The sequence below is a fragment of the Hirundo rustica genome, chromosome 3 (genome assembly GCF_015227805.2).
Source record: "Hirundo rustica isolate bHirRus1 chromosome 3, bHirRus1.pri.v3, whole genome shotgun sequence".
In the NCBI taxonomy this organism is placed as follows: domain Eukaryota; kingdom Metazoa; phylum Chordata; class Aves; order Passeriformes; family Hirundinidae; genus Hirundo; species Hirundo rustica.
The window spans coordinates 46,618,749-46,633,407 of record NC_053452.1 but is presented as its reverse complement, the minus strand read 5'-3'; the positions used below and the strand labels follow the sequence as shown (position 1 = coordinate 46,633,407).

General features: G+C 34.6%; 1 protein-coding gene across 4 annotated transcripts in view; it reads right to left on the bottom strand.

The window, feature by feature from the left end:
• Positions 1 to 14,659, bottom strand: part of RYR2 (ryanodine receptor 2) — a 384,235-nt gene that overhangs the window by 58,708 nt on the left and 310,868 nt on the right. For 3 of the 4 annotated variants that reach the window (XM_040059776.2, XM_058419590.1, XM_058419592.1), the window contains 8 exons: positions 13,228 to 13,468; positions 12,732 to 12,819; positions 11,503 to 11,595; positions 10,958 to 11,128; positions 9,919 to 9,978; positions 5,678 to 5,812; positions 2,394 to 2,506; positions 1,693 to 1,789 (listed from right to left, as the gene is read on the bottom strand). In XM_040059776.2, the coding sequence (XP_039915710.1) occupies positions 1,693 to 1,789; positions 2,394 to 2,506; positions 5,678 to 5,812; positions 9,919 to 9,978; positions 10,958 to 11,128; positions 11,503 to 11,595; positions 12,732 to 12,819; positions 13,228 to 13,468 (998 nt within the window). Of the gene's footprint in view, positions 1 to 1,692; positions 1,790 to 2,393; positions 2,508 to 4,018; positions 4,054 to 5,677; positions 5,813 to 9,918; positions 9,979 to 10,957; positions 11,129 to 11,502; positions 11,596 to 12,731; positions 12,820 to 13,227; positions 13,469 to 14,659 lie in introns of all 4 variants that reach the window. The other variant, XM_058419591.1, reaches the window with a different exon arrangement.

Genomic DNA, 14,659 nt, shown 5'->3' with positions numbered 1-14,659 from the left:
CTGCTATCTTAGCCAAGGCTGTGATTCCATCTTGACAGTTCAATAAACTTCTGATTCTTGCTAAACCAAGGTATGGTTTCCCTAAGAGGAACCCACACCAGCAACAAAACCATATCTTTCATGATGTCCACATAGCATTCTGCATCAGCTCCACAAAGCTGAAGCCCAAACTCTCATTTCTGAGAGTGAGTGCTCTAAGGTAGCAAGAATGTGATGCAAATTTATTTAAAAGACAGATGAAGTTTTGTGTGCTGTTTTGAATGAAAGGCACAATACATCTCTCCCCAAGAGAGCAATGGAAAAACACGTATCCATATGTTTGAGGAATTAAAAGGGAATTCCTGTAGGTTTTTTTTTTTTAATAAAGGATCATATAAAAGCCAGGCCAGTCTGTTTCTGTCTTCTCTGAGAGTTTTTCACTTGAGCTACCAGTTGGCAAGGAGTTTTTAATAAACTTAGCAAATATACAGGTTCATCATGGAGGTAAGGAGATATTCCTTCCTGTCAGTGTAGCCAAATTACCATGCTGAGGTATCTCTTTACATGTACACACCTGCACATACACGCACACATGCAAAGACCTATGCTGTTCCACTGCACATTCATGCTCCCAAATGTCAAAATATAATTATTTTTGAGACTGAACCTGCACTAATTAAAACATCTGCATTGTGCTGGGATACATAAAGATATCAGATTAAAAGGCTGTATGCAAAGTAAAAATTTGCAGAACTCTCTTGTTTTTTTCACAATGCTTGTTCATACAAGAAATTAATTTTGCATGTGTGCTGGCAAAACTGAACTTCCACAGCCTGTCTGTGTTGAGCTCATTGCTGCTGATTTCCCTTTCACTATTTTGATCCTTATTTTCAAAATTGTTTACAAGTTGGGTAGCAGGCCTTAAGCATAAGTTTTAAGCGGTAGAAGCAGATTATTACTTTTTTCCTAATAGAAATTTTACAGTTAGCTTCCTCTCTCTATTACAGAGAGCAGGCTCGACTTACAATAAAAAACCTGATTTCGGACTGTGTTCTGTTGGACTTCCCAGGGACTGAATCAGGTCCTAATACTCATTTTTGCCCAAGCTGTGAAAAAGCTACCTTTCAGAGAGAAAACTGTAAGGGAGGAAGACTTCAGACTTAAATGAAAATCACTGTAGGCATTTACAATGCTAAAAACATGGCTCTAACACTTCACCACTGGGGAAAATCTTCATGTCCCTGACATGGTGATTCTTCTGTGGAGAAGCAGACTCTGACAGCTTCTAAGGAACCGATTGATCTAAGACTAGATTCCTCTAGTTTCATATTCTAACCTTTTGACTTAAATGGCTTTAATGTGGATTATGTAGTCCTCAAACACACAAAGGTTAGCTGAAAAACAGGAGGGAGTAGGCTGTTCCAGTTCTCCACAGGGCAGAAGATAAGAGATAGGGGAATGACAGCACTTAATTTAGAAAAAAAGCTCTTTAAAAGATTATTGAAGCCCCGAAGCAAACAGCCTGAGGGGATTTGGGAATCTCCATCATGTGTAATTTTTAAAAAGATGTCAGAGTGACTTGGTTATAGCTCATCCCTTTGGGTAGAGATAGCTTAAGTGATATCTTAGCTACTTCACAGATTTATAATCATTACTATGCAAAACGAATGTTAATCCATAATACATTCCTATGACCCTTTCACCCAGACATACTGCTAAGTCTTCTATCAGTTTGTCTTCAAAATAGTGTTCTTCTGTTTCAATCCAAGATTTATCATAGCCTTGAAGAAAGAGATTGACGGCTCGGTGTCTAAAAAGGAACATTTAAAACAAAAGCTGTAAACTTTTAAAAAGCAGATTTGGTCAATATGAATTTCATTTAGCTTGAGGAACTGTCCAGTCAATACAGCAATAATTTAAAAGGGAAGCAGAATTTCTATGGCTAAACTGATCAAAGCACCCATTAAAAAAAAAAAAAAAAAAGTTTTATTTTAAACTGTGTCCCACTAACTTGTCAAACTGATACTAAAACATAGCAATAATGATTTATTAAGTGATAATATAATAAATAAAATAAAATTCTACATTGCTGAGTTGTTTAATATAAAACATTTTTTCATCTTTAATACAAATATTAAGATAACAGCAATAGATAACTTTGAATTGTGCTCAAATAATTGCATTTTTTAATGTTCAGGATAAACTTGAAATCAGAAATTTAAAATTATATTTGTTATTATTTTTTTAGAAGATAGAAAAAAGTAATTAATTCTAATAAAAGAAAGCAATATACAAACTATAATAACAAGTAGTTTATCAATTACTGGTTTCCATTTTTTTTCCTTTCGAGCTTGACAAATAGCTCTGTATTAAGGTTAATGCATTTGTGAAAGACAGAACTATAGAGCTCTTACCTTGGCAGATTATACAATGGTGCCATTCTAAAGCAGGCCACTACTGCTCTTTTTCTCTGTTTAGACAGCAGCTTATGCCACACTGCTTTTTTGGACCGCTGAGGATGCTCAACCTGTTACACAAAATACACATGGAAAAATAATGCGGCAATGTCCCTAGTGTCTGGAAACAGCAATAGTAGCAAAAATGTTAGTTAACAGATAAAACAAGTAGAAAAGCTACAGAGGAAAAATAGATCAGAAAAAGTGTCCTAGACAGAGTTCAAGCATTCAGCCAAATTGTAGAATCAGAATTTAGAAAATAAACTAAAACAAAATTCTCCCTTTTCTGGTATGATACAGATATTCTTCTTTCTTACTTCATGCTACTTTTTCTATCTTTTAGATAAAACACTATCATCAATAAGGCCATCTCTCAGGAAGCCTTAACTTTTAATGCGAACAATCTTCATTCATTCTATCTTTCATATGTAACTCTTTACACATGTACAGGTAAATTGTACACCTTCACACTCCCACAGACAATTTTTTTAAAGAAAGTTTCATGGATACAAAAAATCTTTAATTTGTAATATTTACTGTGATCAGCTATAATGGAAAGGAATTAATTTTAAAAAAGAGCGAAGAGCACAAAGACTTAGGACTAAATCTTTTCAATGAAGTAGCACAGACAGAATGTACATAAAATACTTCAAAACACTTTGGTTACATTTCATAAAACTACAGCTCTGTCTTAAAATATCTTCTCTTTCTGCATCTTGGCTCTAGAGTAGCATGAGGTGAAATAGGGTGTGCTCAATCTTCATCTTTTATGCTTTCAGGGTTTCTTCTTCCACCTTTTATTCTTGTTTCCATACCAAGAAAATTACCACTGTGGTGCTGAAGAGCACCTGCATACTTCTGCACATAGCCTGACTGGATAACCAGGATTGGAGGCTGTGCTACAGATCACTCCTTTCCCACAGCCTATTTAGAGATTCTGTGATTTATTTCAGACATCTTCCATAAATATTCTATAACTTGATTTAACCTATACAACTGTTGTAGGGTTAAGGGGTTGATTGAACTTGGGGTGGGCTGTTTGGTTTTTTATGGGGAGTTTGGTTTCTTTTGCAAACAACTACACTCCTCTGTGTTCCAACAGCATCAAAGAAGCCAGTGGAAGGTAGCTTTTCTACCCTGAAAGTCTTGGGAATTCTCCCTTGCAACGAAATCAAGCCTTATATGTAAAATACATAGTGTCAGTTCTGATATTTACATAGACTCAATATTCAATCCAAATTTGGTTATCCAGTTTAGTGAAACACAAAAAAAATATTAGTAATTAAACAATTAACATTTAATTAAACAGACAAAACCACTGCCATTCTGTGAAACATATAATTATACTTGTAAGATTAAATCGTAGCAATCTTAAGCAAGTGCTTTCTAAAAGATAAAATACAAATGAAAAATATTTTTTAACAGAAAGGACCAAAAAAGCTTTCATTGCAAACACATTTACAGTCACAAAAACAAACAAAAAAAGCCAGCACTAATAATTTGAAAGTCAGACAAATCCAAATGTGAAAGTTAGGTAATTAGTAGTATCTTCACAAGCAATTATAAATCCCTCTATACTTTCCCAAAAGAAATAGCCTCGGCCTACGCAAGCAGATTTCTGAAAATAGTAAAAAACAAAGAAGTTAGGTCTGCATGGAAAGAAAATACAAAGAAAATACAAATACAAAGATCATTGCCAGTGCAATACAGAAAGCATTCTGAGTTTCTATATATGTAGAACAGAGTATTTGTATACAGAGAGCAAAGGACTACTCAAGAATATCATAAAAACAGATGCAGTGCTTATATATTCATTAATTTTTAGGACACCAGATTTCCCATTTCAGTAAAAAAAGCTCCTGAGCATTTATCTACAGAAGATAAGTAAAGCTGTGGGGCTAAATCTTTAAACAAATAGGTGTAAGGTAGCCATAAAAAAGCAGAAAACTTGTCAACAAGTCATTGTTTAAGTCTGATCAGAAGTACTGATCTTAAATGTTGCTCTGGCATTACAATCATATTCTGTACTACTGCTGGATCATCTCAGTCACCTTTAAACAAAACAGGGTTGAAGAGAAAACTTTTCTTTCCCTCCCCCTTATTCCTAGCTTTTCTCTAGTCTTTCCTCAGAGCAACACTATATCCCTTTCAAACCAGCACCTATTCTCCTTCCTCTCTCTCAAACCATGATTGACAAGGATTTACTTCCATAGTCTATCACTTTTTGCTTGCTCCACATATGTACAGCAACAGGTAAAATTTAGTGACTCCTCCTCATTCTATTCTACCAAATTGTGTAAGTTTGTTGAACTTATAGCAAATCCATATCAAGGCTGGCAAACTGTATGAAGAAGAGTTGTGTGATGCAACAGACAGCTATTCACATCAAGCACATTCACATATCTCTCAGATTCCTATTGACTGAACCAGTGTCCTCCTGACAGTGGGGAAACTTCCTGACACGGGATCTTAAAACTTTCTGAGTGAAACCAACTAATCCAATGAGAATGCAAGAGAACCACAAATTTTCAAATGCTCTTTGAAAATAAAAAAAAATTATTAAAATTTATATGGAGACAGTTTGTAGCCTATGGTGTGCAACCAGCAGAGTTCATCTCTGCCATTAGGAACACCCTCTAAGTTAATCTCCTGTTTGTTCACTACATTTTAAAAAGGAAAACACATAATAAAACTAAAGTGCAAAATAGGTAATAATTCAAAAAGAAAAGTCACAAAAATAACTCATCAACTAGTCTTTGACCGGTAAGATGTACCCATATTGGAGATTTTTTAACTTCATATTTTAAAGAATATGGGAAGGACAGAAAATAAAATACAGAACTACTTATGTAAAAGTTACTGTAGTTCAGGTCACATGAGAAGCTTACATATTAATGCAAAAAATCTTAAATAGCTTTGTGCCGTATTCTGAAGCAACTTAAAATTTCTGACAGATCTTTTTCAGGAAAAAACCTGCTTCTTCTGTTTCTTGAATACAGCAAGGAATATATGAGTTTGCCAGATTACCAAAATAATTGCTGTTGAAGCTGCTGCAAATACACTGTGAGATACATACGACCATGATATTGGACTACAAAACACAGGATTTAGGCGTGTAAGCAGTAGCCATCAAAAGAAATAAGAAAAAACATAACATTAAATACAGTGGGTGAAAGTAGAAATGAAAGGGTGAACACTTTTATTTAGATTAGAAGGAATGAAATTGGTAAAATGTCTCTAACCTGTTCCAGGTGAAACAGCACATTAGCTATATCAAGGACTCTTTCCACAGTCTTCTCTGGATCTGAGGAATCGTCAGTTCTGTTTGGCAAATCTTTGTAAAGTGCCATCTGCCATCTAATGGCAGGATCCTCAAGCTGCAGAGGAAGATTTCACATGTCAAGGCAAAATGTTCTGAACAATTTAATCAGTAGAGAAACTGGTTCAAAGGTAAACTGAAACACTTTATATGGCTAACCTATACTTTTACATGTCTAACCCATAAAGCATCCATTACACTGTGAGAACAAGACTAATTGGTGCAATGCTTGGTAAGAGCTCCCATAAAGCATAAAGTGTTTTGCGTTGGAAGGCACCTTTAAGGCCATCTAGTTCTAACCCCTCTGCCATACACAAGGACACCTTCCACAAGACCAGATTTCTCAAAGTCATGTCCAACTTGGCCTTGAATACTTCCAGAGATGATGCATCCACAGTTTATGTGGGCAACCTGTCCCACAGAACTAAAACACTAAAACACTAAAATCATACAAATAACAAAAATCATTGGTCAGCAAATAGCACTGGCATCAACAATGAACATAATATTTGAGGAAAAGTAGTGAAAATTAGGTACATGGACATAATTTAGTACATTGCCTTGGCCATTGTTAAATGTAACAACACTGAAAGTGTTGCTCCACTAGTTGGGATTACTTAATTTTCAGCCATAGAAAATAGCAGTATTGCTATTTACATCTATTTTATTTTTCTTTAATTCTTAGTAAATCGTAATTTTACTGATTATTAGCTAAAAAGTCAAAAGTTAATTTGGAAAACTGAAATTAAGATGCATTTTCTTAACAGCCTACAAATTATAAAGAACTGTAAGAAGCAAAATGGTTATCAAATTTTTCTCTTTATATTTCATTTTTCTATTTCATTAATCTGTAATTCTCTGTTTTACAATTGGTGAATTCTTTTTTGGTTTGTTTTGTCTCCCCAGCCCTGATAATCAAGACTGATGCAACACACTTTGCAACCATTTACTGTGCCAATGACACTGATGACCCATTTTACTGAGAACTGTGGACAGTGAACATTCCTGATTATGCAGCTACTGTTGAAGACACACTGGCCTGGACAGCTAAAGAACTTGGGGGGCTAAACCCTACAGATTTCCATACACCTTGAACTCAACACTTACTTGTCTAAAACTTCTTTGTGGATCCAGATTTCAATTTGTGCCTAAGATGAGACAATAATGCTAATTCACCTCCACAAAGCATATTACGACACACGGTTTACTCAAGTTCCAGGAACGATTAAAAACTTACACAGTCATTCATTAATAGCTTATTATAACCTAGAAAGCCACATTTTGCAGGCATTTCTTCCACCTTTCGGCTTTTCCATTTCTTAAAAACTGTCACATCCACAGTCTTTGTGTGAGCATTTGACTGGATCATCATGAATGGATAGTCCACAAAAGACTTTTTAATCACAGGTGGAGATGTCTTTTGATCTGAGGACTTCTCACATTCTATCAAGGTACAGCTTTTTTGTATAGGTAGTTTTTTAAGGGTATGAGTAGTTGGCATTTCAAGGTGTGAGCTAGAATGGCTGGAAGAAGATTTTGGTGACTTGAGCTTCATCCATGTCAAAATGAATGCAAGTTTCGTCATCAATTTCTTGAAATAAAAGGCTTGGTACTGAATAACAGCATGCAGGCATGCAAGGAAAGGAAAGACAGAAACAGGGTGAAGACAAATGTACAAATGTAGACAAAGGTAGACAAATGCATGAAATAGACGCCACAACATTAATAGCTAAAGATTCAGAAGGATGATTCTCTAACAATGCAGTACTCCAAAAAGGAATCTAGATAAATGGAATTTTAGCTCTTAGGTAAATAACAGAATATTAGGTGTCTGTGAGAAGCAGTTAACAGAAAACACCATTTTAAGAAAGAATATTGCTATGGTTGGTAGAAAATCAGCCTTTCCAAAAGCAGTATTTTTGAAATACTATATTTTGAAAGCCACTTTACACAAACATCGCTATAACTAAGTTATTAATTATATTATATTAGGAAATAATAATTTAAATTTATGAGACCATTTGGCCTACATTCCTATTATATCTGACTTAATCAGACAACAAAAGGGTGGTCTATGCATGATGGCAGAATTCTTTGTAACAAGAAATATCTTACTGTTCAAACACTATACATGACTGTATAGTGACTGAATCCTAATGACATCAGACAATAACAGAATAAATTGCATTGCAATTTGTACAAAACTACTGAATTTAACTTTAGATATTATGCTTTAAGTAACTGCTTACACACTTACATTTATTGTTAACTCTAGAATGTGTCACTGAGAAATCACCGTTTTGTCTGCAGTTTACTTGTCACATACAGGTCCAAATCAGACCTTTTAAAAGTTAATAAAGCAATATGTAAACAGTTATAAAATAAAGCTAACTACAATAGCAGTTAGGTTTTTTAATCTATGTATTATGTGGTTCTCTTTCAGATTTTCATTTTCCACAGGGAATTCATTTAAAAATAGGAAATTCTATAGTCACTGATGAAAAATTTTCAACTGGAAAATGCAACAGTGGACTTTAGATTAGCCAAAATTACTTTTGTCTTCATCATCAAGACACTGTGAAATTGCATTAATCTAAGAAATGTAAAAGCATTTTTATTCTCATGTAGTATAAACAGAGAACATGTATATTGCTTAACAATAGCAAACTTTTAATTTAAGCATAGGAAGTTTCTGCAGAGAAAGCACAGACCAAGGTATTAGGATGTATCATGACTTCCAGGCAACAAAGCAGTAACAGACAGAAATTTCTTAACAGCAGAACATATCACTGAAGAAACAAAACAGAAACTGAAGTAGTTAAAACAGGAGGGTAAGTGCTAAATAGCAACATGAAATCCCAGGCAAGACTTGTAACTGCATGGCTCACAAAATGAAAATGTACACATATTGAAAATGTCGTAACAGAAATATCTATCATTTTCACTAAGAAAACACTATTGAAGTTTATACACAAAATCACCTCATGTTCAAAGGTGTTATGTTCATGGCATTCAAATTAAATACTGTTGCTCTTAAAATCTTCATAAATTATGCTTTCTTCCTAGTACTTTGCCTGTGTGTTTTCTGCTTCTGAGTATATAACAATATTTGCTATAGAAGGATAGGTATTTCAAGGTTTTAGGATTTAACTAAATCTTTTGCTTTCAGAGTAAACTTTTCTACGTGCAAACCCTCTAATTTAAAGCTATTGGATTAAACGCTTTTGTTGTTAACATAGAAAATATGATAGGAGAAAACTGATCTTCACATATTATTCAGGAAGAACCATCCCACTACCAGCTAATTTAAAAAAAAAAATATTACTGCGATGCATTACAGTGGAATCTAGACTTCTGAATGATTCTTAAATAACTGTTCAGAAAAAAAAGCACCAGACTTTCAACTCCTATTTACTCTTTTGTGACCTTTTAATAAGGACAGAAAATAGTAGTTTAGTTTTTTCTTGAGGTGAATAAAACATGAGGCAGGGGGAGAAGGTAGAGGAAAATCCTAAGTAAAGCAACATTTATAGGTCCAATTCCATCTTTCTTCAACAGAGGAGAAACATGCATAATTTTATTACACTTCCATATTCTGGCTCTTTTTCTTTCTTTGAAGCATTAACAAAATAGTTTATGCTGGCCATTTCAAGACTTTTCCCCTAAGGCTACTCACCTGGAACTAAATGGAATTCAGTAACAAAAATCTATACTTTTTCCCCAAGCACCTTCTTTTCCCAGGGCTGAAAAGCAGGAACCAAACTGAGAAAACTGGACATGTTTCACTTTACAGAGTATGCCAAAATGGCATCTTCCTTTTCCTTTACACTTCGAGTTGATACTAAGTACCTTTGAGCATTTTGCAGACTATCTCAAATAACAGTAGGTGGAGTTTAAACAGTGATAGAATTTCCTTCCATCTCCAATTTTGTATTAATGGTGTGAATGGAGAGAGATTTGAAGGGCCATATATTATTGCATATAAAACATATATACATATATTAAATACCTAACATTTAACAGTTAACTTGAACAAGTTACTTGACAGAAGAGAATAAGGGACTACAAGTTATCCTAATGAACCAAAGCAGGTTGTCACTATACAGCACCGGCAAATGAATTCAAATGAAGAAAAATCAAATTTAAAAACTGCATATAGATTACCTTGCCCTGAAGGTGAAGATTACTGCGGATGACATCTCGTACTTCATCTTCAGTGTCTTTCTGCCAATAGATTACAAATCATATAAATTAGGAATAGAAGGTAATTACAAAATGTTATGATTCATTTAAATATCAACCTTGGGCTTCATGAGATGATGTATGCAACTGACAATGTGAAAGACTGAGAAAAATCTCTGAGACAAATCTTTTCTTACCCAAGCTTGCAGGATCAAGTTCTGGATGGCATCATACATATCTGTTCACAGTAACACACTAAATGTAAGCCTGGATTCTAACTGCTAATATACACATACTGAAGGTTTGACCAAATAAAACTGATAACAGGAACAGAACCTTCTATGATTTGAGTTCTGTTTGTTTTGCAGAGCTCTTTTATAGCAACCTTTATAGCATACAGTTCAGCAGTCCAATGGTCATATAACGCACAAGAGTGTATAAAGTTTTATAGCTTGGGAAAAGAAGTATATTCCAAATTAAAATCAAATTATTGCACTGTGAGTATATACCCAAAAGAATCACTTTTAAAACAGTCTATCCCTACAGAAATTCTTTCATTCACATGAGAGTGACTAAAAGGAATTAGTTATGACATCGAGCACAGAAGTTAGGAAACAGCTAGTTCTTAATTTTATGACAGTCGCAGAATCAACAAAATTGGAAAAGACTTTTGAGATCAAGTCCAACCAAATTCAAGCTTTATAAAATATAACAAACGCTACTTTGCATTAAAAATTAAGAGAGATAAATAACTAGTTCAGCTACTAAATACTATCTCTATTCGTACACTGATCATTCTGAAATACATCCATACTGATCGTAAGTACGTTCAAACTGAAATGTTTCAAACCATGAGGAAAATATGTAGATATATACCATAATCACCCACTGCGCCCTTATAAAACAAAATTATAATCTTGATTCTTTGTGTCATACTGTAAGAATGAACACAAGGTAAATTATTGGAAGAATTTAATTAGTAAATATTTCTACCTTTTGGAAGTGCAAAAAGAATGCCTACCATGCTAAATCGATTTTTGGCCAGTGCAATCAGCTCTTGGTCTCCAGGAGCACAAATGTTTAGGCCTATTGGAAGCAATCTCTTCAGTGCTGCCACAATGAGAGAAGTCTGCATAGAGTAGCGATCACCCTTTCGCTTCATCTTCTTCCTTTCCTGGTCAGAAACTGCTGCCTGCAGAATAAAGTAAAGATTAAAAAGAAACCAAATCCAATATTAAATAAAAGGATTCTACTAGCAACTTTGTACTTGTCTCTAGTTTCACGATTTCCTTATTACCTTTACAGGTGTGACCTCATCCAGTGGAAACGGCATTTTAACATCGCCAATATTTTGCAATGTGTTTCTCAAATGACTGTGTTTTGCATTTCAACCCAGTATTTTAAACAGATTTCTTTACCAGAAAAAATCCAAAAGCAAACCCCCTACCCCCTGCAAAAAAACCCCAACCAAACAAACAAAAAAAATCAAACAATAAAAGGTGCTTCTCTGGAGTCTTCCCAACTCCTTCCCTTTGCAAAGAAAAAATATTAAAATCTTTATGCTACCTTAGACATCTTAGATTTGGTGTCACTGATAAGGAAAGACATGTTGTTGATTTCATTTTGTACCACAAAGTTCTGTTCCTCCCTTTTGAAATTCTGGAAATATACAGAGGATCTCAGTTAGAAGCATTTATATGAGTGCTCTATCTAAACATACCTTAAATAAAAATACAAATTAAGTAGGAATCTGTAGAATCCACAAGTTAAGACAAGGGCAGTAAAAATGAACAGATGATCAACAAGGTCCTTGAATTTCAGCGTCATTTACATTTCATAACTCAGGTGGTGAATGTTTGGGGATTTTCCCCGTGTTAGAGAGAAGGACATGTTTCCCTAGCTGTGAAAAGGACATAATAAAAATCTTACTCCTCCTCCAATTCAATATAAAAATATTGTCCAGGTTTTCCCTTACTAGTGAATTATTCATTAATTTTTTCCCCATTATAAATTTCCACTATATTCAGGTACATAAGAAAAAATTTAAATAAAATAGTGAAATTATGAATACACAGGTGATTTCATTATCCAGTATCTATCTACAGTATAATAACTTTTTGTGCAGAGTGTTGTTTATAATAAATCTCAAATTCAGGCACAAGCACTGAAGTTATAAGGCATCTTTTTCCCCAGACTTGAGAGAATTGAAGCTATAACAAATAAAGAAATTTAGTACAGACAGCAGTCCATATGAAGATCTAATGTCTGAAACAAATTAGACTCTTTTGGGGGTTTTAATTCTTTGTGTTCCAGTATTCACTAAATCATGTTTTATTTAAAAATTATCAGTGCTTGCTAGGTGTGATTACAAAAAGGCTATAGGGTTAAAATAACTGGGGGGGGGGGGGGGGGGGGGGGGGGTTGTGTGCAAAAAAGAAAGGAAAAAAAAAAAAAAAGGAGGGAAGAAAGAAGCGTAAGGATACAAAATGCTATGAGCTTAATATATTTTAAAAAATCCAAAAAAAACAGCAAACCAAGCAAATAACAAACCCACAACAAACTAACCAGAATCTGTAAGAAAAGTATCTTTAATTGGTTTACTATATCACAAAATACCTATCCAACTCTCCTATCTTCTCTGCCTTTTCAAAAGTGTCAGAAATGTGAGTCATTAATACCTTCCCATCTGCAGTTTTGCTTCTGTCATTAAACGTGTTTTACAAACATAACCACTAAATAACTGATCTACCTATTAAAACAAGCATTTACGAAGCATTTACCAAGGAATTACTTACATGAGACTTTGACCAGTAAATGAAGACCTCAGCCACCATGCGGAAGAGCTCTTCTGCTTCAGGATTGGGCTCTTTCAGCCATTTTGCCCTAAAATTTGGTAAAAGGGTGAAAAGGGGGATAATCCTCATTGTCTTTATGCTTTGAAATCACTTTTCAACATTTTACAAGGATACAAGTCAACAAAACCAATAATATATGCTTTAATCCTTTTTGGTAGCAGTGGCTTTTTGATGTCCTATTTCAAAACCTTTAAAATCCTTTAATATTAATCCTAATTCTAGTCCAATATATATGGATTGCAATTTTGTTTTGTTTTCTTCTCAAAAAGACCCCAGCTCCTTCTTAAAGTCAGAAAGCATTAGCTTGAGCAACTGAAGATTGTCAGACTGAGTAAAAGCCACTGTAATTTAGTGCTAGGCACATCAAGGGATAAGAGGTGGTATCAATAAAAAGGAAGGTTTTATGAGTTTCACTGACCTATTCCTCTCCACATACCTGTTATAGTCCACAAATCTAATCAACAAAGGGTAGAAGGCATAGAGGTCCCGTGCCAAAGTGGTGAACTCATCTAGGATGAGCAGTTCAGCCTCCGACATGTCACCTCTGCCTTCTGCTCTTAGATGTTCTTCATCCGATACAACCACTGCTGCCTTTTTCTTTAGTTTATCCATCAGTGGAAGGAAGTGTGTCTTTAAGAGCTGTGGCTTCGCTTTACTTATGATGGGCTGGGAAAACACTATTTAAGGCAATGAATATTATAATATATACCTGGCCACAAAATATAACTAAAACCTTTTCCCACTTTCTTGAATCTTACTTCTAGGCTACAGAGCCAAATCCTGCCCCCATTGAAATCAGCAGAAATTTTGCCAAGAATTAAATGTGGTCAGGATTTCACAAAGTCAATTCACTTTGTCTGAGGGCAGAAATCGCAACTTCACAGACTAAGGCTGCAAGATCATAAAACTCGAAACACCTCTTTACTGGTATGCCATCAGCATGGTATTTGTCTACATAGTTTTACTGAGCAATGCCAAAGTTGTTTAATGGTATGGATGGATACATATATAGCTACATAGTGCACACACAGGTTTTCTTAGCTACTGGCTTCTGCTTTGAACCTTGCTTGAGTGAAGGAGAACTGGAAAGCATGCTCTGGTTATTTGAAAACCCATGGAAACAGCTTGCCTGTACTTCTCCAGCACACTAAGAAGTCTTGTATGTAGACACAGATGGGAGTGATTCAAGTGATTCATTTCAGACTTGTTAGCACAAGCTTTTTGAAAACCTACTCACTAAAACAACTGAAGTGCCTATTTGCATTAGCACTTCAACTGGGCCCATTGGTACCAAATCATTTGCAACACACTGATTAAATTACACAGAATTTTAGGCAGTTGCCACCTATTCTGAAGTGCATTACATTACTAACTCTCAAAACACTAGGAATTATGAACGCTACCATGAATGAAATTACTACTGAAGTAAATACTGAAAAGTCATAAGAAAGTCTAATTGAAAAATTGAATCCACACCACTTAAGTGACTTTTTCTCAGAAATTAACACTGAGAATGAAAGTATTTTTAAATGAATTTCAGGTTGTTCAAAAGATGAAGTCAGCATAACTATTACTTAATGACATGAGAATTTTGACATTTCACTGTAATGGATATGTTAATATACACCTTCAAACCCAGGTTTTAAGGATCCAGCACTCATACAGAAAAGCAAGGAACCGTATAATGTCTGCAAATGAAAACTTGCTATATAATGAAAATGGGGCTAAATTACTATAGTCCTTGAATTTAATATACTGCAAAAGGCACACGTGTATATCCTCAGGAAAAAGAAATAGTCTAATTTACTTCTTATATTACTTATAGAGAGATTCAAACATACTGCTTACACTGCTTTTTCTTTATACTT